Source organism: Elaeis guineensis, chromosome 15 (genome assembly GCF_000442705.2).
Source record: "Elaeis guineensis isolate ETL-2024a chromosome 15, EG11, whole genome shotgun sequence".
NCBI classification, from domain to species: domain Eukaryota; kingdom Viridiplantae; phylum Streptophyta; class Magnoliopsida; order Arecales; family Arecaceae; genus Elaeis; species Elaeis guineensis.
The window spans coordinates 65,535,638-65,561,947 of record NC_026007.2 but is presented as its reverse complement, the minus strand read 5'-3'; the positions used below and the strand labels follow the sequence as shown (position 1 = coordinate 65,561,947).

Genomic DNA, 26,310 nt, shown 5'->3' with positions numbered 1-26,310 from the left:
CAGTGCGAGGATCTCCTACTCCACCAAGTACGAGTTGTTCTCAAGGTAAATATACTCTCCTTTTCCAGTAATATAATAATTATATTAAAAAATAATCCAAAAATATCTCCCATGCAACACGATTAACTTATAGAAGATTAATAGGAAGGCCCACGGAGAAGATGAATAAGAGCAATCCAAAAGCACCTGCATGTGCAACACGTGTCCAAATAATCTACGGAGAGTTGATAGAGAGAATCGGAGGGAAGATCAGTGTCTGTACCTCATATTAATATGATGTACTATCTTCTTTATCTGATCTCCTATCTGAGAAAGGATTTAAGCCATAAACAGAAGATTAAAAAAAAAAAAAAAGCAGAATTGAATCTAGAAGAAGAGGTGGCGTCCATATATACCTGGATTATACATGTATGAATAGAAAAAAAAACATATTTTTGGTTGCTCTTTGATTCAGGTCTCAGAGCCATGGTTGCAAATAGAAGAAGAAAAGTCTGAAGAATTTGAAACGGCCAGATCAACATGAACCACATGGGAGGGGATAGCAGCAGCCATCCACTTTGTCTTTCTCCATAATCTTTTGCATATATCTCTCCATAATCCTCTCCATAATCTTTTCTTGGAAGATGTACCAGCTATGGGACATGTGATGGAAAAAAAAGATAGATCGGATCTAGCACTTTTGTTGGGTTGCAATAAGGATGAGCGATCGAGGCTATATATGTGTCTCCATTAGATCTGAGGCTCCACAGCGCCCTACAGTCGGATTAGGTACACCCTTCTCTTTATTTACTTTTTTTTTTTGCTATTTTTTTTCCATTTGTTATGCATGCAGGGGGTTGCTGCCAGAACAGCATCTTTCCACTTTTGGCATACATCAGAGAGAGAGAAGCATGCAGATAGGACTTACGTGTTTACCTTATGTAATTATTTTTACTATTTTTCTCTTTCTACTTCTGATGCTGGACACGTGCGAAGGATTGCTGCCAGACTAGAGCCTTCCACTCTCGCATGCATCAAAGGGAGAAAGAGATTACATATTATGTTATTACATGTTTTTATCTTTTTTTGAAAATATATAGGCAAGCCATATGTGCTCGTATGATCCCGCCTAAATATATAGGGCAAAGCAAAAAAAAAAAAAAAAAATCTCCACATGGTTAATACGTGAGAAGGAAAAAAAAGGAAACAAAAATCTAAAAAAAAAAATAGGAACCTTTGATTTTTTTCCTTCTTTTTTCTCAAGCAAAATCTATCGAAAATTGAGAAAAGAAAAGTAAAGAGAATCTTGCAGATAGAGTAGGGAAGCAAAAAATTTTCTTTGGAATTTTTTTTTTATTTTTTATGCTTTTAAGTATCCATGCAAAGAGGAAAAAAAATATATATATATATATTTTTTTTAAAAAATTGAAATAAATTTTTATGCTGAGATTTTTTTTTTCATGGGTGAAATTTATAAAATAACGGACTAAAAAGAAATAAATAGAATGTCAGAGAAAGAAAAAATTGTAGAAAAGATTTATTTTCTTCTTTTTTCTTCAAAAATGATCTAAAATTTATAAAAAAAAGTTTGAACATGTCACGGTTGGATTTTATTTTTTATAATTTTTTTGTACCATGTTTCTTCTCCAAAATCAAAGGATCTGAAAAAATTAAAAGGAGAAGAGAGAAAATAATTGAAAAATAAAAATGAGGAAGTTAAGATCATGATCTTAAAGTTTTTGTTTATTTATTTTTTCATATGTTAAGAAAGAAATCGAGGAAAAATAGATCAACAATAAATGGAAAATAGTTGAAAAAAAGAGCAAAAATATGAATGTATTATATTTTTTTTCCTTTTTTTTGTTCAATTTTCTTTTGCATCTAACGAATGGTTAGGAAACAAGTGGGAAAAAATCCTAAGAAGATTATTTGTTGAAAGAAGTTTTGAGAAAAAAAAATCCATAAATAAGAGGAGTATTGGAGTGTTGCCAACTCAGCTTCTCTTGAGTTTTGTTATGCCACTTGAAAAGAATACATCTTTACATTAAATTATATTATTAATATATAGTATTATTATCTTCTTACAATTAAAGCCTAACACCTCTTTATATTAAATTATGTTATTAATATATAATATTATTAATATATTTTTATAATTAAAATATATTTATATAGGTAGTTGAGAATATGAAGTGATCTTAAAAATTTGAATGAATATTAATTTATTATTTATATATATATTTAATCTAATTAAATTTAAAAAAAATATTTTTATACTTTCAGTACCGTGCAATGCACGGATTTTCGACCAGTTACGCAACCAAAATGAGGACATTATTAGTATAAAACTGATGAGAGGGAGGCTGATTAGAGCTTTATGTAGAAAACTGTTTGTCTTTATTTCTCCCACCATTTAAATAACGCACTGGCGTGAGCTACCCTTTTATTATTGATTTAAAAGGGTTGCTTTCTTAGGACATTATTTGTGGCTTTCTGCGTTGCTTTAGGAGCTCAAGGATTTGAGTATGTGTTTTTGAGCGTTGCTTGGCTACCTTTGATTTTATATGAGTTTGACCCCTTTCTTTTCTAATTTATTTTAGATATGAGGTTGGTTAGACAGCTACGAAAAGAATGCCGAAGCAGAGATTTGCACAAGCTGAGTCTTTATTTTAGATATGCATGATACATAATAGAAGACCGCCGATGCTAACTAAGCCAACACCAAAGGCTAAAAAATAAGCAGATTCTGAGTGTGAGAAAGGCTAAATTGTTGGCTTCATCTGTAAAATTCTTGTCAAATATTTTAGTGCACTGATCTTCTTGCTAAACAAAAGGCAAAAACCATTCATAATTGACAATTTTTTCCCCTCAGTACACATGATAAGATTCTCGGCTCCCACTAAATTGATGACAAATCTCTTAAAATTCTTCCGTAACAATTGGATGATCTTAATAGACAGCCAAAGCATGCGGTTCCACCACACAAACTTCCACTAACATGGTCATGGTATGAAGAAAAAATTGCTAAAAACTTCATTTTGATGGAAGCAGCGACAAAAACCAACCAAATAGATCGACAATTTTAGAAGAAATATGCTAAAATCAGCGACCACATCCCAACTCAGAAAAGCCAGTGATTGGTTGAACGTGAAAGTTGCCGAATGGCTGAATGGGGAAGTTAGTGGACGGCCGACCAGTATACAACTCAACCGAGCAATGAATGCGTGAGTGATGCACTCCACTTGGAAAACGTGTGAGAGAAAAAACAAGAACCATTCAAACGTGACCAAAAGCTGTCCGAAAGTGTAGCCACAAATAATAGGAGTCTGAAACTTTGCGGGCCCCTAGATCGAATCCTACGAATCAGATCCTGACACGTGCCCCGTTTTAAATCGAGTCCGGTACACTCGCCACCGGACCAGGTAAGCCGGCACCCTAAATATCGCACTGCCAACTACCGAATAATTTTCGGTCGGCCACATACAGCACCCTTCCGTCCGCACCACTCCTTCAACACGAGGCTGGGCCCCACAAGGCCCCTCGAACCTCTCGCACGTGCCTCGCATGCGCCCCATCGACCATCCAAAAAAAAAAAAAAAATCGCAGCATTCGACAATGTGATCTATTTCGCAAGTAGAGTAAAATATTCAAATATTAATTAACAAAAATTCGCAGCAATCGACAATGTGCGGAGTAAAATATTTAAATATTAATTAATTCAAAAAAAAGTAGCGAACAGCAAAATCCCCACTGTCTTCTGTCATACCCCGAGGTCACGGGAATCACATCAATATAATAGAAAGTTTTGAATATAGTATAAAAACCCAATTTATTCGGTAAGCTACTTTTATCGCCATCATCCACTGATATCTACCGCCCGATCTACATCAGACGGCAATCAGAAGTCCTTGAGGATCTTGCGGACCTGCTCGAGCGTCACGAAGAGGACCACCGTGAACGGCCCCTGGCGGGAGACGGTGGGGATGAAGCCCTTGTAGAGCGCCATCGGCCCCTCGGCCCTCACCGTCTTCAGCGCGCAGTCGAGCGCTCCGGCGTACGGTGGCGCCGCTCCCTTCTCCACCTTCATGTTCATCACCCTCGTCTTCACCACGTCCACTGGGTTCGACGCCATTGCCGCCACCAGCCCGGCGGTGAAGCTCGCCGTCACATGCGTCCCCAGGCCGTCCTCCATGACCCCATGCGCCAGGATCGCCTCCTTCGCCTGGTCGTACGTCGCCAGCTGCGACGCCGTCACGATCATCGCCCGGTTCACCGTCAGCGACGACCCTCGCCACAGGCTCCCCAACCCCTCGCTCCTCACCATCCGCCCGATAGCGTCCACCACGCTCTTGTAGTTCCGCCGCTCCGCCGCCGGGAGCCGGCCGTCGGCCTGCATCCGAACCATGGCCACGTCAGCGGGGTTCCCGACGGCGGCGCCGATCCCGCCAGCGATGAGGCCGGCGGCGATCTTGCGGTGGATCGGGAGCGCGTTGCCATCGCCGGCAGGGGACCACTTCTTCTTGAGGATGTCGTACAGGCCCATGCGGGTGGTGGAGTAGAGAGTCTGGCGGAGGACGGTGGCGGAAACGCCGGAGAACAGGGCGGAGGGACCCTCGGAGCGGAGGATCTGGGCGCCGACGGCGAGTGGGCCGGGGCGCGGCGGCGGTGGGAGGGTGACGGTGGCGGTGGTGGGGAAGGCGAGAGCGGGGCGGAGGGCGGAGACCGCCGGGCTCAGCGACTCCCCCTGGAGCTGCATTCGGACCTTGATGAGGTCGAGCGGGTGGGTGGAGCAGCCGGCCACGATGGAGGCGATGCCGCCCTCAACGAATCCTTTCACACCCATCGTGAGGTACAAAATTAAGAAAGAATGTTAGAGAAGGAGTTTTCTGGTTAAGAGGCTTTCTAGATCCGGGTTAGGAGAGATAGAAGTGGGATTTGGGAAGGATTCTTTTCCTTTTATTGTTGCCAATAGGAGTTGGGGTTCATCTCACTGGAGACCAGGAGATGGGAATGAAGGGAGAAGGCTATCGAGGAGGAGTGTGGAACGCTAGGTCTCTGAGACATATGATGGGATCTAATTTTATGTGTTCACAAGGGCGAGTTGGGAGAAAGGAGAAGGGGACGTATTTATAGATGCGTTCCAATACAAGAGGAGAAGTGGGAGACGGAAAGGAGAAGGAAATAGCGTGGTGAGATTTGGGAAGGGGAGAGGGGGGGTCGTGCCTAGTGGCGGTAAGATTCTATGACTTTTTTTTTTTTTTAACTTTTTGTTTTTCTTTATTTTCCTTGTCGCTCTAGAACGCGGGGAGGAGACCGGTTCTCGCGTGACCTTGACGCCGAGCTTGGGATGCCCTGGCTTTTCCGCGCAGGCCCTAGCTAGGGTTGGGAATATCGCAGTCCCTGGGGACGTAGGATTCGTGGCCGCTCGTCGACGTGTGCCGCTATTGGCGGCACGTGCACTACTTTGCACAATGGCCCCCACCTACTGCTCAATGGCTGTTTGATGTTGTGTCATAGTGTGATTGGCTGGATTTTTGGGGTCCATCGTGTTGAACATGAAGCGAATGGCTGCTTTGTGAACGGAGAAATAATTAGCTGGACCAGAGGGGGCCTATAATTTCTGTCGTAAATATGGTGGGTCCCAGGTTAGAATTAGTCTCGACCGTGACTAATGGTGGGAGTTTTCTTTCTTTTTTTTCGCCGGTGATCGAGGGCCGTCCATTCGGTGCGATGCACCTGAGGTGGCCGGGAATTGGTGGAGAGAGCGGCGTCTTTGTCACCGAGATGTATTTGTATTTCTTTGCGATCGACCACAGAGTTCGACTTGACAGAGGGTTCACGCGACGGAAGGAGAGAAAAGGGTGAACGGAGAGGCGTGGAAGCTTCTGGCACGCCGATTCCCGTTCTTCTTCCGAACGAGGTAAAGTTAAAAGGTACAACGCGCGTGATAGGCGACTTCCGTGAAACGCCAGGACTAGTTCTGGACCCTCGGTGGACCGTTCCAGTCCGCGCTTATATCGTGTGCGTGGATCCACCGCCTTCTTGGTCTGCGCCGTGTGAAAGCTGTTTGACAGCATGGTATCGCAAGTGCTCGTTAAACTCCGGCTAGCAGTCCACGTGCAAGGGCAGCAACAGTAAGTGGGTCCCAGCCAACCGGAACTAATTCTATGCCATGACGTTCAACAAAGTCCGGTTTGGGTTCTGTATGCAGGATTTCGAGCTAAACCCGTTCCATCACGGCTCAGGCACCAAGACAACACAACCTGATCTGAAATTGACTGATCCAGGTTCTCGGACAACCAAATTACTGGACCCAGTAGAAGAAAACCCAATTAAACCCCACAAAATTATGTTCGATAATCTGAATCCAATTCTCTAAGTGGAACCCAAGCCCAAGCCCACCAAATATTTTAAACCTGAATTGAGCCAAATTGAAATAAATAATTTGCATACTATTGCAGCCTATCTCCAGTGGGATAGTTGGTCGGGAGTCGAGCTGTTGCGTCTGAATAGTGAACGACAGAAAATCTGCAAAAAAAATTCATTTATCGAAAGTTGTCCGACAAAGGATTCTTCGATGCTTAACTTGGCCGAAGAAAGAAAACAGCCAAAGAGCCAAAATCGAGAGCGAATGCTTATCTTAAGAAAGTTTATCAGATCCCCCATTTCTTACTGGTATTTATAGGATAGATGATATCGTTGCTGTGTAACTCTCATCTTTAAATGTTCGGGACGTGATAGTATTTAGTGGGCAGTTACTCCATTAATTGTCATTAAGGTTGAGTAGTAAACCACTGGTGAGCGACAATTATGCTACATATTCGTGTGTAGTTAATGCCTAAGTCGAATAATCATCATCGATTTAGATAGTCGGTATGGCTCCGAGAAAGCAATCAGGTAGATATCAAATATCACCAGCTAATTGTAGGTTGCATGTTGAACCAAGTTGGTTAAGTGCCGACTTGGTTAGATCCGTTGTACTTAGCGGTCAAGTCCCATCGATCCTGATCAGTCGAACGCTGATTAGGTCCAAATCCACTGATACCAATCGGATTGAATCACAAGAACTCAGTTGGTGCAGAGATGAATTATTGCACGATTAGTCGGTTGAGACGCGAGGAAGAGGGTTAGTCAGCTAAGCGACGAAGATCTATCCCAATACTTGTCTTCCAACTTCTGAGTCCAATTTTATAATTTTAATCGGGCAAAAAGAGTTAAGTTGTTGTACGAATCCAAATTATTTTTCCGACGATCTTCACTTAATGCTGCCCCCAAATACCGTATGTAGCCATCCTATTGTTTCGGAGTACGAGTCGTCATTTTATTGTTTCGTGAAACATGCGATGGCTCCATCACATTGCAAGTGAAGGCGGATGCCTATCAGAGCATATCTTGGAGGAAGAGGCCAAGTAAGAAGAGCCTACGTGGTGACGTCTTGTCAACTAGCCAACCTCTGTGACACTGGAGACGAGACTGATCCTATGACGGGCTTTGGACAATAGGCAATGATGCTAGAACCTTTTATTTTTTTCAGCAGAATCTCGGATCCAGAAAGTAGCTTCTCAGGCATTGACCAAGTTTCGAGAGTCTAAGAAGTACAAAAACGAGCTTGTTGAAAGCTCCATGGATGCTTACCGACTCGAATTCGAGGACTGTAAGAAGGCCATCAGCCGACTGTAGCCCAAATTGGACCTGAGCAGGTTGCAACCCAAGAGTGACTCCCCTACACAAGTTTGAAGTGTCTATAATTCTGTTACGAACTACAACAAAGCGTAGGAGCCCGAGAGAATCTCTGCGACTAGATGGGTCTTCCCAACTTTTCAGTTGGTAGGCAGCATCACCATCTTCATCAACTCTTCGACGAGTTGACGATCTTGGAGTGCTTGGTCGGTAGCCTTGATGCGCATCTCCGAGAAGCTGTCTTCTGGGCCTGAGTTTCTGCCACGGATAATTTTTCTTCAGCTCTTGGGCGAACTTCTCGATCTTCTGCTGGTTGCCTTTTTCCTCGTTGAGGGTGGATTCTACCGACTCCATCTCCTTCTGTTAGTCGACCCTCAGTTTCTCGAACTCCTCCTTGTCTTTCTTCTATTGGGTCTCTGAAGATGCCAATCTGGCCTCCAGCAGAGCAATCTTCTCTTGATATTTTTTCTCTCGCTCCTTGACAGCGTGGAGAAGTTCTGGTGCAAAAGAAATCTACAATTTTTAGTTCTCCGACTAATGATTTGACTAGTTGCAGTGACCGTTGATTGTTGGTGAGCCAGACTCATCAACAATTTCTCCATGTTTTGTCATTTCTTGGTTGTGAATTCGGGGTTCGGAAGCTTGTGGAATTGAACTCACGAGTTGGGGGACAAGTATTGGGATAGATCCTTACCACTTAGCCAACTAGCCCTCTTCCTCACCTTCCAACTGACTAATCATATGATAATTCATCTCTGCACCAACTGAGTTGCTGTGATTCAACCCGATTGGTATCAGCAGGTCTAGACCTAATTGGCATTCAACCAATCGGGATCGACGGGACTTGACCAGTAAGTGCAACAGATCTAACCAAGTTGGTACTTAACCGACTTGGTTCGACATGCAACCTACAATTATCTGGTGATTTCGGCATCTACTCGACTACTTCTTTGGGGTCATACCGACTATCCGAATCAATGACAGTTATTCGACTTGGGCATTAACTACACACGAACATGTAATGTAATTATCGCCCACGAGCAACCCATTACTCGATCTTAATAGTTGTTAATGAGATAATCGTCCACTAAATACCATCATATTTCGAACATTCAGGGATGAGAGTTATACAGTAGCGGCATCACCTACCCTATAAATATCGATAAGAAATGAAGGATCTAGTAAACTTTTTTAAGAAAAGCTTTCGCTTTCGATTTTGACTCTCTGGCTATTTCTTTTCTCCGACTAATTTAAGCATCGTGGGGTCCTCCATCGGACAACCTCCAATAAGTGAACTTTTTTTGCAGATTTCCTACCGTTCATCGTTTAGACGCAATAGTTTGGCTCCCAGCTGATTACCTCATCAGAGATAAGCTACAACAGTTGGGGTAGATCCTCGCCGCTTAGCCGACTAGCCCTCTTCCTCGCCTCCCAACCGACTAATCATGCAATAATTTATCTCTACATCGACTGAGTTGCTATGATTCAACCCGACTGGTATCAGCGGATCTAGATCTAATGGATGTTCAATCTATCAGGATTGACGGGACTTGACCGTTAAGTACAATGGATCTTATCAAGTCGGCACTTAACCATCTTAGTTTGACATGTAACCTTCGATTAGCTGGTGATATTTGGCATCTATCTGACTACTTCCTTGGGGCCATACCAACTATCTAAATCGATGATAGTTATTCGACTTGGACGTTAACTAGACACAAACGTGTAGCGTAATTGTCACCCACGAGTAGCTCATTACTCGATCTTAATGGCAGTTAATAGGAACACCACCCACTAAATACCATCACGTCTTGAATATTCAGAAATGAGAGTTACACAGTAACAGCATCACCTACCTTATAAATATCGGTAACAAAAGGAGGATCAGGTAAGCTTTTTTAAGATAAGCTTTCACTCTCGATTTCGGCTCTCTGGCTATTTTCTTTCTTCGGCTAACTTAAGCATTGAAGAGTCCCCCGTCGGACAATCTTCAATAAGTAGACTTCTTTTGTAGATTTTCTGTCATTCACCATTCAGGCGCAACAGCTCGATTCCTAATCGACTACCTCACCAAAGATAGGCTACAATAGTTTAGTGCGCCAGGTGAGGGAAGAAGGAAACATTTTTCTCAGAATCACAATAGCTAAAACAAGAATGCACAGCGCTTCCACACGTTTCGCTCGACGTTCATTATGGCATGATGCACCTCCGGCGACTCTCGAGGAACCCAGTGTTTCACGGTCGGTGGTAACTGCGGATCAATAATAATTTGCTGTCCTTGTGCAGTAAATGAAAATTCTGACGGAGGCTATTCACAATCTCCAACAGACCGTGGAGCAATAGCAGCAATACATACAAATACAAGGAATACAAAGATTTGTTGGGGGTATCAGAGGAGACTGCAAATGAAATTAAGACCAAGTAGATTGAAGTTATGTTTGGATAAGTAAACAAATTTACCAAGGGGGAGGTATGGAGTTGAAAAGTAGCAGCCATGATTGAGAAAGCCCAATGCACTATCGTGCATCACAGGGAGCCTTCTAAATCATACACACACCATCACGATTGAGACCGGACCAACCCTACCTGAAATAAAAATTATTGGTTGGACCTGATTCATAATTAATACCTTTCCCCTCCTTAACAACATGCATTATCATGTTTTTAACGTTTTTCGCTCCTTATGTATGAAATTCCTTCTAACTAATAAATTATCTGGTTCATTGTGAACCAGGTCCAACCAATCATTTCTCCCAACCTGGAGAACATCCAAACTATGAGGCATTGGAGCATTTGTTGATGGTACTCACATATCAAATGCCCCAAACAAATTAAATCCATGATAGTTGCAGAAGAGTACCAGACCTCAAATACTGGAGCAAGCTCAGAATAAAAAGACTGAACGTTGACACCAACGGATTGGCAGAAAACCTCAGACCATGAATGAATTTCTATACACTTATTATGATGCAGCACATGCAAACAAATTAAAGAAATGATACGTCTGATGTGTAGGTATTTTCTTTGGGCAGGGCCAACTAAAACACTTTTATGACTACTAAATAAGCCTTGATAACCAAATGACCATTCATTCACAGCAAGGTGGATCCATGAATTCGCTAATGTGGAAACTTTTATTCAAATGACTACAGCAATCTTCCATGATCAAGTACCAATAGCTTGCAAATCTATCTCCATCCAGAAGAAGGTCTTCGGTGGAGAACCATAAATTAAAGAGGCTTAGCATCATCACTTTTGTTCAGAAATGAGATTAAATAAGCCTGCTACTTTATGAGATCACAGAAGCCATAAATTCACAAATCCCTTGTTAGACTAGTTTTATAATAGATTAGTCCCACAGTGTCATCAAATGCATCCTTCTCCTGAACAGTTTGCTAAGATAGTATACTAATCCATTAAAACATTATGGTACCATACCACCTCTTGCAGACAACTGAGTTTTTCCATGGACACAGACTCAGTGGTTCTACAGGTTCCACGAATTTGTACAGTTACTGCACACTGAGGACTTCAATCTCAAAAACTAGGACCGAGTTGGGTTGAATTCCCCATGCTGGAAATCCATTAGCTCCATAAGCATAATCTGGAGTGCACTGCAAATAGATTGTAACATGTCAGCAAGGCTCTAGATGCAAGGGAAACGCACTCAATGGAAACTATTCAGATATTAATACTGGCAAGGTACCTCGATGATGACATCATGGTATCTAGATTGTCAACTGGCTGGGCACAAAGAAACATGTTGGTAAACAGAAAATCACCAAGAACTTAAAAATCTAAAATGATGTCATCAGACCTGACTATTCTAAAACTAGGGAATGTTGAGGCACATGCTACATGCTTCTGCACTGCAAAATATATGAATAACTACAGAGACTGTGTGCAGAAACAAATAAACAATGGATCATCCCCAAAGCACCAGATGCTTCAAAGCAAAAGCATCTGGGAAACTTCTAAGAGCATCACATATTGACGACAGGCTAAGATAATCATCCTGGCACTCGCAAATGAGCAAGCCTGCTGACAGGAATCATTTCACCTAATAACCCATCCTTGTCAATGCCAACAACAAATGGTTATAAGAGAAATGATGAAACCAATATAGAAAAGAAAAAGAACGTATCTGAAATTCCTGACCTTCTGTCCAGGGATATGAACCATATACTGGACCTCCACACATAAAACCCAAACAAGCTTCTTTTTTTCATTTAGTTTTAATAAAGACTGAGGAGGAGTTCTTATCCCACCCGCCACCCTATATCTGCACCCCTCATCCACCTAAGCAAACCCAGGTTCCTAGGCAAACTCAGCCCAATGCTCACAGAACTAGGGTGCCACAGAATGATCTACCGAAGCAAAATCCATCCAAACTAGAGTTCAGTGGTAATTCCCAAACAAGTTGCCTTGGCCAAATACTGCCACTATCTTGATGGTACATATCAACAGGTTGCTGTTACAAGTGGGATTGCACTACTGGAGCACAACTGATAACATCTAAAGGAACATTATGAAACATATTACCTGAAGGCGAGCAATTCACCAACTTGCATATTCATCACGCCCTCATCCCATCCTATAAAAGATAAATGATTGATTAATACACGAAACATGCCATGAAACAAGAAGCTGCTAACAGACAAATAAACATATGTTTCAGATATAATGAGTTATATCTTCTCATACCAATTGCTGGATCAAGTCTTAGATAATAAAATACTTAGCCAGATGGTTAAGTCGATCAAGTTTGTTTCACCTGAATCATGCATTTGTCCTAATGATATCAATAAACAGGCATAAGATCTTTATTCATTATGAACTTGCTTACACACTAAAATCAGAAACAAGAGAATGCAAAACATGCTATTTAGTGTCCCTTTAGAACAGCTGATACTTACACAAGTACAGAATGCAGGTGATTCGAGACACTCACTATATTTTAATCAATGACATTTTATGTTGAAATTATGACTTTCTGCATAGAATATCATTATTTTAAATTTTACTATAGTATTCTATTAATATTATTTTATCATCAAGGACATTTAAGATATTACACTATCATTATTTTTTATATTTTATTATTTTTTCTAAAAATAATATTTTAATATTTTTAAATTATTTTTTTTCTTCTTGTCCGTTGTTTCTCCTAGCCGCCGCCCACTGTCTGTGTCCTGTTGCCTGCCTCCCCGATGCCGCACAGCTCCCCCATTTCCTCCACTGCCCGGCTCCCCATCGCCGCCCCCCTCGGTGGCACCACCCGCGGCTTCTTCGTGCCCACCCTACTGCTTGGTGCCACCTGCAACTTCTTCGCTTCCCTCCTCCCATAGGTTCTCCATCTCCCTCTACCTCAGTCCCCTCACTCTCCCCCCCCCGACACCTACAGCTCCTTTGCCCCCCACCTATCCGTGCCGCCTTTGCCATGTGCTCCCACCCCCGCCTTCTGCGCCGCTCTCAGCACCCTCCATCCCCCCCCCCCAAGCCCGCCCTCACCTTTTGTACCGCTCCTCAACCCCCCCCCATCTCTCCCTCAGGCCTGCCCTCGGCTTCTACACCACCCCACCGCTACCAGCTGCGGCTTCTTCGAACCACTGCAAACCTCCCCCCACCCCGCGTTGCCCTCCCCTACGCACGCTCGCCCCCGCCTTCTACACCGCTCTCCAACATCCCCCATCTCCCCCACGGCTTCTCCACACCGTCGCAAACCACCCCTCAACCTTGCGTTGACCTCCCCTACGCACACTCACCCCCGTCTTCTGCACCGTCCCACAAACCCACCCCAGTCGACCCGTGGCTTCTCGGTACCATCGCAAACCACCTTCGCACTATTGCAATTTCTGCATATCCCACCACCCGATCGATGGCTTCTCTGTGCCACAGCCACCACCCCCCAACCAAAAAAATGGAGAAGGCTTTTTTAAGTAGCCATGCACATTTGGATTTTAACTAGTTGAAATGTCGATGGCCCATCTTTAATCTGATGATCGAAAATAGATAAATAGTAAAAAAATTAAAAAACTCTTTGGAGCATCGCAAAACTCCATAATTTTTCCATACGATGTCATAATTTTGATAAAAATATTTTTATCATTTAAAAATTTTATAAATTTTTCAATGATGAAAATATTCTTTCCTCTTTATGATATCCTGTAAAAAAATTATGACATTCTATACAAAAAAAATCATAATTTTAACATAAGATATTATAATATCAACGTGTTATAATTTTTTCATCATAAATTTCAAACTAAAAGATAAAACTAGGAGCATTGAATACGCGTTGGAGAGAAATTATTAGGTAGACCTGAGGGGTGACTAATGGTAGGAGATTTTTCTTTCTTTATTTCGCCGGTGATCGAGGGCCGTCCATTCGGTGCCGTGCATCGGAGGTGGCCGGGAATCGGTGGAGAGAGCGGCGTCTTTGTCAGCGAGATGTATTTGTATTTCTTTGCGATCGACCACAGAGTTCGACTTGACAGAGGGTTCACGCGATGGAAAAGGAAAGAAAAGGGGGAACGGTGAGGCGTGGAAGCTTCCGGCACGCCGATTCCTGCTCTTCTTCCGCATGAGGTAGAGTTAAAAGGTACAACGCGCGTGATAAGCGACTTCCGTGCAACGTCACGACTAGTTCTGGACCCTCGGTGGACCGTTCAAGTCCGCGCTCACATCGTGTGCGTGGATCCACCCCCTTCTTGATCTGTGCGTGGATCCACCGCCTTCTTGGTCTGTGCCGTGTGACAGCTGTTTGACAGCATGGCATCGTAAGTGCTCGTTAAACTCCTGCTAGCAGTCCACGTGTAAGGGCAGCAACGGTAAGTGGGTCCCAGCCAACTGGAACTAACACTATGGCATAACCTTCAACAAAGTCCGGTTGGGTTCTGTATGCATGATTTCGAGCTAAACCCGTTCCATCACGGCTCAGGCACCATGACGACACAACCTGATCCGAAATTGACTAATCCAGGTTCTTGGACAATCAAATTACTGGACCCGGTAGAAGTAAAATAAACCCAAACCCAATTAAACCCCACAAAGTTATGTTCGATAATCTGAATCCAATCCTCTAAGTGGAACCCTAGCCAAAGCCCACCTAATATTTTGAACCTGATTTGAGGCAAACTGAAATAAATAATTTGCATACAAATACAAGGAATACAAAGATTTGTTGGGGTATCAGAAGAGCCTGCGACCAAGTAGGTTGAAGTTATGTTTGGATAAGTAAACAAATTTTAACAAGGGAGAGGTATGGAGTTGAAAAGTAGCAGCCATGATTGAGAAGGCCCAATGCAGTATCGTGTATCACATGGAGCCTTCTAAATCATACACGCACCATCATGATTGAGACCGGGAAATAAAAATTATTGGTTGGACCTGATTCATAATTAATACCTTTCCCCTCCTTAACGGCATGCATTATCACGTACTCGACGTTTTTCGCTCCTTATGTGTGAAATGCCTTCTAACTAATAACCAGGTCCTACCAATAATTTCTCCCAACCTGGAGAGCATCCAAACCATTGAGGGATTGGTGCATTTATTGATGGTACTCAATGGATTGGTGCATTTATTGATGGTACTCACATATCAAATGCCCCAAACAAATTAAATGCATGATGGTTGCAGAAAAGTACCACACAGCCAGCCCAAAATAAAAAGACCGATCGTTGACACCAACAGAATGGTAGAAATGATCAGACATGCAGACAAACGAAAGAAATGAGAAATGATGCATCTGATGTGTAGGTATTCCTACCATATTTTCTTTGGGCAAGGCCAACTAAAACACTTTTATGACTACAAAATAAGTCTTGATAACCAAATGACTATTCATTCACAGTAAGGTGGGTCCATGAATTCGTTAATAAGGAAACTTTTATTCTGACTACAGCAATCTTCTATTATCAAGTACCAATAGCTTGCAAATCTATCTCCATCCAGAAGAAGGTCATGAGTAGAGAACCATAAGTTAAAGAGGCTTAGCATCATCACTTTTGTTCAGAAATGAGATTAAATAAGCCTGCTACTTTATGAGATCACAGAAGCCATAAATTCACAAATCCCTTATTATACTAGTTTTATAATAGATTAGTCCCACAGTGTCACCAAATGCACCCTTCTCCTGAACAGTTTGCTAAGATAGGATACTGATCCATTAAAACATTATGGTATCATACTAACTTTTGCAGACAACTGAGTTTTTCCATCGACACAGACTTGGTGGTTCTACAGGCTCCACGAATTTGTACAGTTACTGCATACCGAGGACTTCAATCTCAAAAACTAGGACCGAGTTGGGTTGAATTCCCCATGCTGGAAATCCATTAGCTCCATAAGCATAATCTGGAGTGCACTGCAAATAGATTGCAACATGTCAGCAAAGGTCTGAGTGCAAGGGAAATGCACTCAATGGAAACTATTCAGATATTAATACTGGCAAGGTGCCTCGATGATGACAGCAAGGCATCTAGAATTAACATGTCAACTGGCTGGGCACAAAGAAACATGTTGAAAGTCACCAAGAACTTAAAAATCTAAAATGATGTTATCAGACCCGACTATTCTGAAAATAGGGAATGTTGAGGCACATGCTGTATGCTTCTGCACTGCAACATATATGAATGACTAGTGCGCAAAAACAAATAAACAATGGACCATCCCCAAAGCACAGGATGCTTCAAAGTAAAAGCATCTGGGAAACTTCTACTAGCATCACATATTGACGACAGGCTAAGATAATCATCCTGGCATTCGCAAATGAGCAAGCCTGCTGACAGGAATCATTTCACCTAATGATGCATCCTTGTCAATGCAAACAACAAATGGTTATAAGAGAAATGATAAAACCAATATAGAAACGAAAAAAGAACGTATCTGAAACTCCTGACCTTCTGTCCAGGGATATGAATTATGTACTGGACCTCTGCACATAATACCCAAACGAGTTTCTTTTTTCCTTTTAGTTTTTATAAAGACTGATGAGGGGTTATTATCCCGCCCACTACCCTATACCGCACCCCTCATCCACCTAAGCAAAACCCAGGTTCCTAGGCAGACTCAGCCTAATGCTCACAGAACCAGGGTGCCACAATGATCCACCGAAGCAAAACCCATCCACACTAGAGTTCGGTGGTAATACCCAAACAAGTTGCCTTGGTCAAATATTGCCACTACCTTGGTCTTACATATCAACAGGTTGCAGTTACAAGTACGATTGCACTACTGGAACACAACCGATAACATTTAAAGGAACATTATGAAGAATATTACCTGAAGGCGAGCAACTTCACCAACTTGCATGTCCATCACACCCTCATCCCATCCTATAAAAGATAAATGATTGATTAATACACCTACGCATGAGACATGTCATCAAACAAGAAGCTGCTAACAGACAAATAAACATATGTTACAGATATAATGAGTTACAGCTTCTCATACCAACTGCTGGATCAAGTCTTAGGTAATAAAATACTTAGCCAGATGGACAAGTCAATCAAGTTTGTTTCACCTGAATCATGCATTTGTCCTAATGATATCCATAAACAGGCATAAGATCTTTATTCATAATGAACTTGCTTACACATTAAAATCAGGAACAAGAGAATGCAAAAAATGTGATTTAGTGTCCCTTTAGAACAGCTGACACTTACACAAGCACAGAATGCAGATGATTTGAGACGCCCATGATGTTTTAGTCAATGATAAGAATTCAATGCAAATCACAAAATACTTAATCAGAAAACCTGGACAAAAACCAGCAAGATGACAAAATAAACAAAGCATAAGTGCCTTCAATTATGACATGACTGATGTAAGATTAATCAGGATTTTGGCCCACATATTCATGGATTCAGCTGAGTTCAGATTTGGAATCAAGAATAATTTCAAGAAAATTGGATGGACGGTCAACTAAGGCAAAAGCATCAACCCAAACTTGAATTACAAAAAGATAAATGAGAAAAAGATATCATGTTGGGTCCAAAGCAGCTAAACTTTGACGCAAAGACATATTGTTCTACTCAAAAATCAGAAGTCTATCTCCGGGTGGAAGCAACCATATATTCAGTTAAGAACTAGACCTATTTTGATTGACAAGATACATTAACAGGAAGGGATGATTTAAATGAGGCTAAATCATGGCAAAAATTTGATTAGTTTCTAACTGACGGCTCATTAGTGACCATATTCCTAATTGATAATAAAAGTAGAGCTTACATTAATGGTTCATGAACTGTTTATCATTTCCTTCCTAGCTTTGAACTATACTGATGATTCATTTAGTAGTAGTTCACTATTTTTAATTTGCTGATGCTCCCTATTTGTCAGCATATAAATACTATTGGTAAAAGAAAACCAATTACATAGGAATAGCTGTAGTCTGACTTAGTTCCAGCCTTCCAGGAGGCCTCACTAGGAAACAAAAATTCCTCATTAGCAGCCATGATTTTAATATATTTGCTCGATAGGAATCTTTCTTCAAAAAATTCTGGGCATCCCTCTTCCACAGATTCCATAGAATTTGTATGCAAACATGGCAGACATGCTCAATTTTGTACACAACAAAATATAAAGTTTCCATGTCATCTCAGCAAATTAAAAAAACAAAACCCACTTATCACTACTAACAGCTTCCATACTTTCTTGGCCTATGAACAAGATGTATATTTGAAAGACCATGATGGAGCAGGAATCCTACCAGAACATATGTTTGAGCCATTTATACATTGGAGGTCCCCATAAGCAGCTTTATTAATATTAAACCTTTAATCTTCAGTAGTACTGCAATCTTCCAAATGGCTTTTCATCTCTAATCGACTTCTCATTGTCCAAGTGACCAAGCTCCAGATTTTATTAGATAGTTTAAATCCAGGGGAGAAAATTAGAGCCCAATGCACTGATAGCAAAAGCACACAAATTCACTAATTATTAGAGGTAGGATATTGTGGTTGTTTCTCACTGCTACATGGACCTTAGTTGCCAGAACCAAAAGCAAGTGTAGGTGCAGAGAAGCGGATATTTTAGAAACACTTTTAGTAACGAAGCACTTAGGAAGCTAGTGCAAGTTCAAGATCCCAGGAAGATTCTGAAGCATGTGCATTACCTTAGATAGAATATTCCAGCTAGTAAACATGGACCATTAGCAAAATTGTATAAGTTCAGTTGCATGAAACTCAACCACTTGGATCGCAACTAATGTTACACCCAAGGCCAAGTACACAACCTACAACCACCAATCAAAGTGTTAGCAGAGTGAAGCTTTTTGGGTCTGCACAACCATAAGGCCAACTCAAGTACTTCAATGCCTTTGGGCACCAAAGATCCCATCTTTCACTTGGGAAAATAATTTGGTAAAAGGAAGGTAGTTGTTAATAAGGAAGAATGACAAAAGATTTTGTTATTTTCATCTCTAATCAACTTCTCATTGTCCAGGTGACCAAACTCCAGATTTTATTAGATAGTTTAAATCCAGGGGAGAAATTAGAGCCCAAAGCACTGATAGCAAAAGCACATAAATTCACTAATTATTAGAGGTAGGATATTGTGGTTGTTTCTCACTGCTACATGGACCTTAGTTGCCAGAATCAAGAGCAAGTGTAGGTGCAGAGAAGCGGATATTTTAGAAACACTTTAATAACGAAGCACTTAGGAAGCAAGTGCAAGTTCAAGATCCCAGGAAGATTCTGAAGCATGTGCATTACCTTAGATAGAATGTTCCAGCTAGTAAACATGGACCACTAGCAAAATTGTAAAAGTTCAGTTGCATGAAACTCAACCACCTGGATTGCAACTAATGTTACACCCAAGGCCAAGTACACAACCTACAACCACCAATCAAAGTGTTAGCAGAGTGAAGCTTTATGGGTCTGCACAACCATAAGGCCAACTCAAGTACTTCAATGCCTTTGGGCACCAAAGATCCCATCTTTCACTTGGGAAAATAATTTGGTAAAAGGAAGGTAGTTGATAATAAGGAAGAATGACAAAAGATTTTGTTATTTTTAAGCTCATATAGATGGTTAAGAAGCTGTTAGTTAGGGCATACTTATAATGGCAACTAAGCCTAAGGTGAGGTTGAAAATTTGAGCCAGATCTGCAATGAGAATTAAGAACTTACAAAACCCAAATCTATAACAGGCAAATGGCATTTGTCAGATCCCAAAAATTTCAAGGTGATACTAGTGCTCCAAAATCAAATCATAGATTTACAATTGGCATTTTAAGGACTGAACCATAACCATAACAGGTGGAATGGGGTGTTCCATATTGACCCAATATTGTATCCATACAGCATGAGGGATCAAGAAACCTAATACCAACACATGATATGGGTTTTATGTCGAATCCAACAATGTAGGATGTGTCGACACAAGGCACAATGTACCACTGATAATGTACCTGTATGGGACCTGGCACCAAGACTGAAAACATTACTTACAATAATATCAATACAAGCGCAACATATTATGAAGTTGCCCATGTGTTCACTCCTATGTATTAATCATAAACAACTAAGTCTACCTTTATGAAGTCATTGCTAGTTTTACGGACAATATAGCCAATACCTATATTGCCTATGAAGTCATTGCTCGTGATATGCATCGTTAAAAGGTATTTACTATTGCAATATAGCATAGTCTCATTAAATATTAATTTAATATATATTCCTTTAATACTATTAATGCTCATTATATTGTAGCCATTATATTGTAATATGAGCCAAACTAGAATCACATCGATCGAATTTGGACTCAGATCCGATCAGGTTAAAACTCTATATCATGGATCTTACATCCATGATCCAAACCGTTGAATGTGATTTACTACCTCAAAACTGCTTGCATACAAAATATCATATGATTTAGAGACTTCTAGTCTATGCATCAAGTAGTCAAAAATTGGACGACCTAAATAAAATTGAATTAGATATATTTTTTGATCACTTGATGCATAGGTTAGGGGTCTTCAAATCATATGATTTTTAATGTGCAAGCATTTTTGAGCTAGTAAATCACATCCAATGGCTTGGATCATCAATATAAGACTCCCATTATCCAATTTTGACTTGACCAAATCTAGGCCCAAATCAGGCCGACCTTACCCAAGTCTGCCTCTTATAATATACTATAATTATATAATAATTTATTGTACTTAACACTGTCTATGAATGTATACTTAGAACAAATAAATTTATCATGCCATAAGATAACTTTCTAACAGATGGAAATTTCAATCAAGGAACCCATTCTATTACAGTCTCAACTTAACCCTCATTCTTGTGCCTTAGTGGGCCTAGTATTTCAATTGCAATGGCTTCTTTATCTCTTCACAACAAAAATCATAACATGATATTTATCAAGTACAATATGGCATGGCATGTGAGTCTTCCCAAACAACAATAGTTATCATAATTGAAAATCTGAATAAAACAGAACATGAAACCCCAAAAGTCAAACCAAATAAAACAAAGTGATATTAAATAAAATAATTTATCAACTAACTCCATATATCCCACTTCATTATGCGTATAACGTGCTGCATGGGAAACGTACAAGGAATTTACCTAAGTAAAAAAAATCCAGACAGTTTTTCATATCATATATCTCAAATATGAAAAAAACCAGTCACTTTGTGGACTAAGAGACATGCAGTATTCAACTTAAAAACATCATGATACTTGATAAATTCTAGATGATTCTCCATAGCAAGTTAACAGTACCATCATCACCTTAACATGTTAACCAGAATCAACAGGATGGAAGTTTTATTTCCAGGGCAAAAAAAAAAAAAAGAGTTACCTTTTATGACTGAACCCAGACCAATTTTAAAAGTGAATGGCTTCTGCCCAGGATCTTTTGTGCTGAAATTTGACAACAACAGAATTAGCTTCTGTCAGCAGCCATTTCCTTGAACACAATGTTACCTTTTATTCTTCCAAAAAAAATAGAGTGAGTATAAAATATTCACCTCCAAAACTTTTTCGAGAGATCGCCATCCTTTCCTGCATAAAAGAAAATAATTAGAGAATATACATTGTCTTTGCACATAAGATTAGAAGAACCAGTTTGATGTAGGTTTTACAACAATCAGAATATCAGATAATGTATTCAACTAGGGATAGTAACAGCAAAAGACAACCAGTAAAACTCTTCCAGGACATTATGGTATTAGCTGTTAATCATGATTTTTTCTTTTCACTGGAAATAAGGTAAATCATATAATTATTTCCAAAGCATAACATATGACATTCCTGAGGAAGAAAGGGGATGCAAGATGCATGATCAACGAATATAATTAGTTTACGCTGAAGTAAAACCCCAAACCGTTGTTTCATCAGATTGCTTGATCAAGAAACCGTGAATAACATGCCACTCGAGGTAGTTTGTAATTTATACATTTAATTCATATTATCTTCAAAGGTAAGTTTTCTACATTATTTCTTTTTTTTTAAAAAAAAAGAGCGCATTGAGCTTGAGAATTTGCCAAGGCATAACACGTAGGTACATGGTCCTACGTATTACGATGGGAAATGAGATCTCCATAGCCAAAATTATTTGTTTGCAAAGAACTTTAGTTTAATCTCATGCGGCTTAACATCTATACCCTCCAAAGCAAAGAACCAAAAAAAATGTGCACTTTTCTTGCTCCTTAAAAGCCTTGATTTTGTTCCTGTCTGGCATCTCAAGATGCTTGTTTATGCAAGGAACCACAGTTGAGAGTCCAATTTTAAAGTAGATAGGAAGTTCTCCTGCAAGCTAAAGAAGCCTGACCAAGTGACCTTGTCAGTTCCTGTCTGGCATCTCAAGATGCTTGTTTATGCAAGGAACCACAGTTGAGAGTCCAATTTTAAAGTAGATAGGAAGTTCTCCTGCAAGCTAAAGAAGCCTGACCAAGTGACCTTGTCATCAATCTAATTTCCAACTTGTGGGTCAAATTCCATAAGAAGGCATAATAGCGTGTGGAACTCAAGAAGTTGCAAAAGATTAATGCGAATGCATCGACTAAAAGCCCATGTTAAGAAGTAGTGTGGTACAATTAATGTGACAGAAGAACATTACAAAAACATGCGCAGATGCAAGTAATGTCCATCTATCGACAGGGAGAATATCACCAAATAGTCATTTATTCATCAAGAAAATTCATCCGGTGACCGCCTCTCTGAATCTCGATTATTCACCATGGCAAGTATATATAGCTCTTCTCTCATGTAATAAACTAGAATAAGAAGATCATGGTTTCGATCGCACCCATCTATCGGGATTTTATATAAAAGGAAACCAAAACATAAAATGGCAAACCCCTCAACCTCTTTAAGTAATTTCCACCCAAATTTGGAGAGATAAGGAACACTAAATAATAGGGATGGCAATGGGTAGGGTTTGGGTCGGGTAGTATACTACCCATCCCCAAACCCAAACTTAATATCCTATACCCAAACCCTACCCGATACCCAATCGGGTAAGAAAAGAAATACCCATACCCATACCCAACGGGTTCGGGGATACCCATGGGTAACCTATTTTCCCATACCCAATCCATACCCGCCCCATACCCAACTCATACCCGTCCATTCTATACCCAAAAAAAAAAGTAAAATAATTTTATGTATATTATCAATCAAAAATAGAATTACCAATTATATATATATATACATACATACATACGCACATACACACTTCTAACACACACACATACATACATGCATACATATACATACATACATATATATAATTATATATATATATAGAGAGAGAGAGAGAGAAAGAGAGAGAGATCATATATGTGTGTGTGTGTATATGTGTGTGTGTGTATATATATATATATATGTATATGTATATGTATATATATGTATATATATGTATGTATGTATATGTATATATATGTATATGTATATATATATATATATATATATATATATATATATATTCAGATATGGGTTCGGATATTATCCATATCCATAAGTTCGGGTCGGGTTCGGATAGAAAATAGCACTACCCATATCCTACCCATACCCGTATTATAGTTTTCGAGTTTTATCCAAATCCGAACCCAAACCCAGTCAAATCCTATTTTTCGGGTTTGATCGGGTTCGGGTAGGGTGTATACCCATCGGGTCGGATTAATTTTGCCATCCCTACTAAATAAAGATGGGTTATGCGGAAAAGAAATTAAAAAAAAAATAAAAAAAATTTGAGATGCACCGAAAGAAATATTGGAGGTTTCTCGATCGCAGTATAAGATCCAATGTTTTGAAAAGAAAAATGGAAGAATCGAAGAGAGAGAGAGAGAGGATGTGAGGGAACTGACCAAAGCCGGTGCAGTGGACGGTGACGGTTTGGCCTTTGACGGGCTTGGGGCCCTGACCGGCCGTGAGGATTTGCTTCGTGACGCCCATCCCTATTCTGCGCTTTTGCTCGTCGCGGATGCTGGTCAGCTGCTGATACTTTTACCTGAGAGGATGGATACCATTTACATATATATATATATATATATATATATATATATATATATATATGGATGAATCGTACTATTTTTGGCAACCCTAGGAAAGCTGGAGCTGGGGTTGTACCTTCCGCGCGAAAGGATGATCGATCTTCTTTCGCGATCTGGACCGTTGGATCGCGCCAGCTCTCAAGGGACCCGAACCGTCGCCTGCACCGATCTCGAAACACTCTTTGGGAGATCCAACGGTGGACGCCTGTCTGGGATTTTTTTTATATATATAAGAAAATAAAGAAAAAGGACACAGCCATTTTTTCTCTCTCTTCTACAGTAGAAACTGTCCTTGTTTTGTTGCGCAAATGGTTCCAACCCTGGTTATCCCAACCCATGATTCAGCTGTCTATCCCAAAACAGGATACAGCGTTTTCTGCAAATCATGTCTTCGCATGTGTAGTCTGGAGACTTCGTTTTGTTGGGAAAGTGGAGCCAACCTCTCTGGGCATGTCAGCTATCGTGCTACACTATTTCTCACGTGCTATGCAAGTGGATATCAGAATAAAAAGAGATGGATGAATAATAGATATCTCTAATAAATGGTGTTGGGCATACACTTTACATGGGGTTTCATTTTTTTAGCATATCCTAACTTCAGAAATTTTGATATAAAATACTAAAGCTTGCATTAATGTAAAATACTGGATCTCTAATCTTGACATGGATATAATATGTTTTGAAAATCCTCAATGCAATGAACTTGGCTGAATGAGCATGATCGAAGATTGTTATATAGTTCCTATGTTCGCTAGATTGCTCATAACTGTTGATGGATATACCTTCCTTACATCATTTTTTTTACTGGCTCTATTATTTAAAAAAAAAATAAAAGTTCGAGTTGGGTTGCTGCTTAATGCTCTGGTTGATGTTATATTCATCTAATAAGATAAAATAATAGTGATTCAAGAGCACTAAGTGCTTGATGACACAAAGTATGAAAATTTTTTTTATCCTACATCTCATATCAACAAGTAGTCGTTGAATTGCTACATCTCATATTCAACAATTTCAGTTTCATCCTTTTTTTTTTTTTTTTTTGGAAGAGCTCAAGTGTGCTCGGCTATTTAGATGGTTGTCACGGACGTATCCCATTGAGTTAAGAGATTTTGTGTCTTCATCAAAGTCTTTGTTTTTTAACACCTTCATTGAGCAAAAAAATTCTGTACTTTCACACTTTATGTTCCCCAATTATTTGACTAAATAAACCCGATCAAAGATTATCATATAGTTTTTAAGTTTATTGGATTTCTAATAGCTTGTGATGGATTGTGTCTTACTTGCACAAATTTTACTAGCTTTGTTATTTTTCAGAGAAAACAAAAATTCAAAGTAGCTAGCTCCTCAGAGTCAGTGCTCTACCTGATATTACATCAACCTAATTAGTAGTTGGGATTCAAAAACACCAAGCGCTTGGTGAAACAAGCATGTATTCTAGCTCCCGTCAAAAAAATAGTCATCAAGCCACCAAGGGGGTTCTACCATTACTTAAAACACATACAAAACGAACAAACTGCGACACAAGATATAAGAAGATTATGACACATATGGTAATATATATAATAATACGAAAAGATATGACATCTCCTTGGATTAATCAAGATGAGAAAACCAATTTTGCAAGCCAGCCCTCTCCTTTAGAGCAGTATTTTGGATGTCTGCACATTCATCACCCAAAGAGAAATTCAGATATACGATTGAATGAAATTCTAATCTAAACACACCCAACAATATCACTAATGATTTGGTCTCCTTTAGAGAAGTTATCAGAGAACACTTTTAGAGTAGAGAGAGAAATATATTGAGCCTAAAGCTACCAACTATCATAACCCAAATAAAAAGAGGATCCATTTTATAACAAGTAATAGAGTACCACACACCTCCTAGAACTCGTTGGCCAGCAAAATTTCCTGAAGGAGATAATGACCCATATTATGATGCGGTGCATCTATCACAGTAGTGAATCCTACTATCCATGTTGAGAAGAATAATTGCATCTAATAGGATCCCATACCACCTTTGTTTACAGAACCATCTTTGATATAGGTATGCAGCAATATATTCTTGCAAGGACCGATATGGGTAATTACAATAATGAGAACAAGATGCATAAGAAGCCTTCTTATGTACATCATATTCTAG

General features: G+C 40.1%; 3 protein-coding genes across 3 annotated transcripts; all 3 read right to left on the bottom strand.

Annotated features, from left to right (window-relative positions):
- Nucleotides 1-3,666: 3,666 nt before the first annotated feature.
- On the bottom strand, nucleotides 3,667-5,095 carry LOC105058492 (mitochondrial uncoupling protein 5). The gene has a single exon (XM_010941443.4). It carries the CDS (start codon nucleotides 4,820-4,822, stop codon nucleotides 3,878-3,880), a length of 945 nt encoding a protein of 314 aa, XP_010939745.1. The 5' UTR covers nucleotides 4,823-5,095; the 3' UTR covers nucleotides 3,667-3,877.
- A 5,752-nt stretch (nucleotides 5,096-10,847) lies between these two features.
- Nucleotides 10,848-15,091, bottom strand: LOC140853979 (uncharacterized). The gene is made up of 4 exons (XM_073249103.1): nucleotides 15,067-15,091; nucleotides 13,982-14,314; nucleotides 12,202-12,253; nucleotides 10,848-11,273 (listed from the first exon to the last, which is right to left on the bottom strand). Exons 1-4 carry the CDS (start codon nucleotides 15,089-15,091, stop codon nucleotides 11,204-11,206), a joined length of 480 nt encoding a protein of 159 aa, XP_073105204.1. The 3' UTR covers nucleotides 10,848-11,203.
- Nucleotides 15,092-15,726: 635 nt separating this feature from the next.
- LOC105058494 (peptidyl-prolyl cis-trans isomerase FKBP12) lies at nucleotides 15,727-24,125 on the bottom strand. Its single transcript, XM_010941444.2, has 5 exons — nucleotides 23,983-24,125; nucleotides 21,643-21,676; nucleotides 21,474-21,535; nucleotides 16,945-16,997; nucleotides 15,727-16,027 (listed from the first exon to the last, which is right to left on the bottom strand). Exons 1-5 carry the CDS (start codon nucleotides 24,068-24,070, stop codon nucleotides 15,926-15,928), a joined length of 339 nt encoding a protein of 112 aa, XP_010939746.1. The 5' UTR covers nucleotides 24,071-24,125; the 3' UTR covers nucleotides 15,727-15,925.
- Between the last annotated feature and the right edge of the window lie 2,185 nt (nucleotides 24,126-26,310).

Bases quoted from the DNA above. Each gene is read 5' to 3' on its own strand.
- LOC105058492 (XM_010941443.4), bottom strand. From the start codon at position 4,822: ATGGGTGTGAAAGGATTCGTTGAGGGCGGCATCGCCTCCATCGTGGCC.
- LOC140853979 (XM_073249103.1), bottom strand. From the start codon at position 15,091: ATGCATGCCGTTAAGGAGGGGAAAG. The intron at 14,315-15,066 runs GTATTAATTATG...CGGTCCACCGAG, and splicing joins TGCCGTTAAGGAGGGGAAAG to GGTCCAGAACTAGTCGTGAC. The intron at 12,254-13,981 runs GTCTACCTAATA...TATCTTTTATAG, and splicing joins TACCATTAGTCACCCCTCAG to GATGGGATGAGGGCGTGATG.
- LOC105058494 (XM_010941444.2), bottom strand. From the start codon at position 24,070: ATGGGCGTCACGAAGCAAATCCTCACGGCCGGTCAGGGCCCCAAGCCC. The intron at 21,677-23,982 runs GTCAGTTCCCTC...TCTTTTATGCAG, and splicing joins CGTCCACTGCACCGGCTTTG to GAAAGGATGGCGATCTCTCG. The intron at 21,536-21,642 runs GTGAATATTTTA...GTCAAATTTCAG, and splicing joins CTCTCGAAAAAGTTTTGGAG to CACAAAAGATCCTGGGCAGA.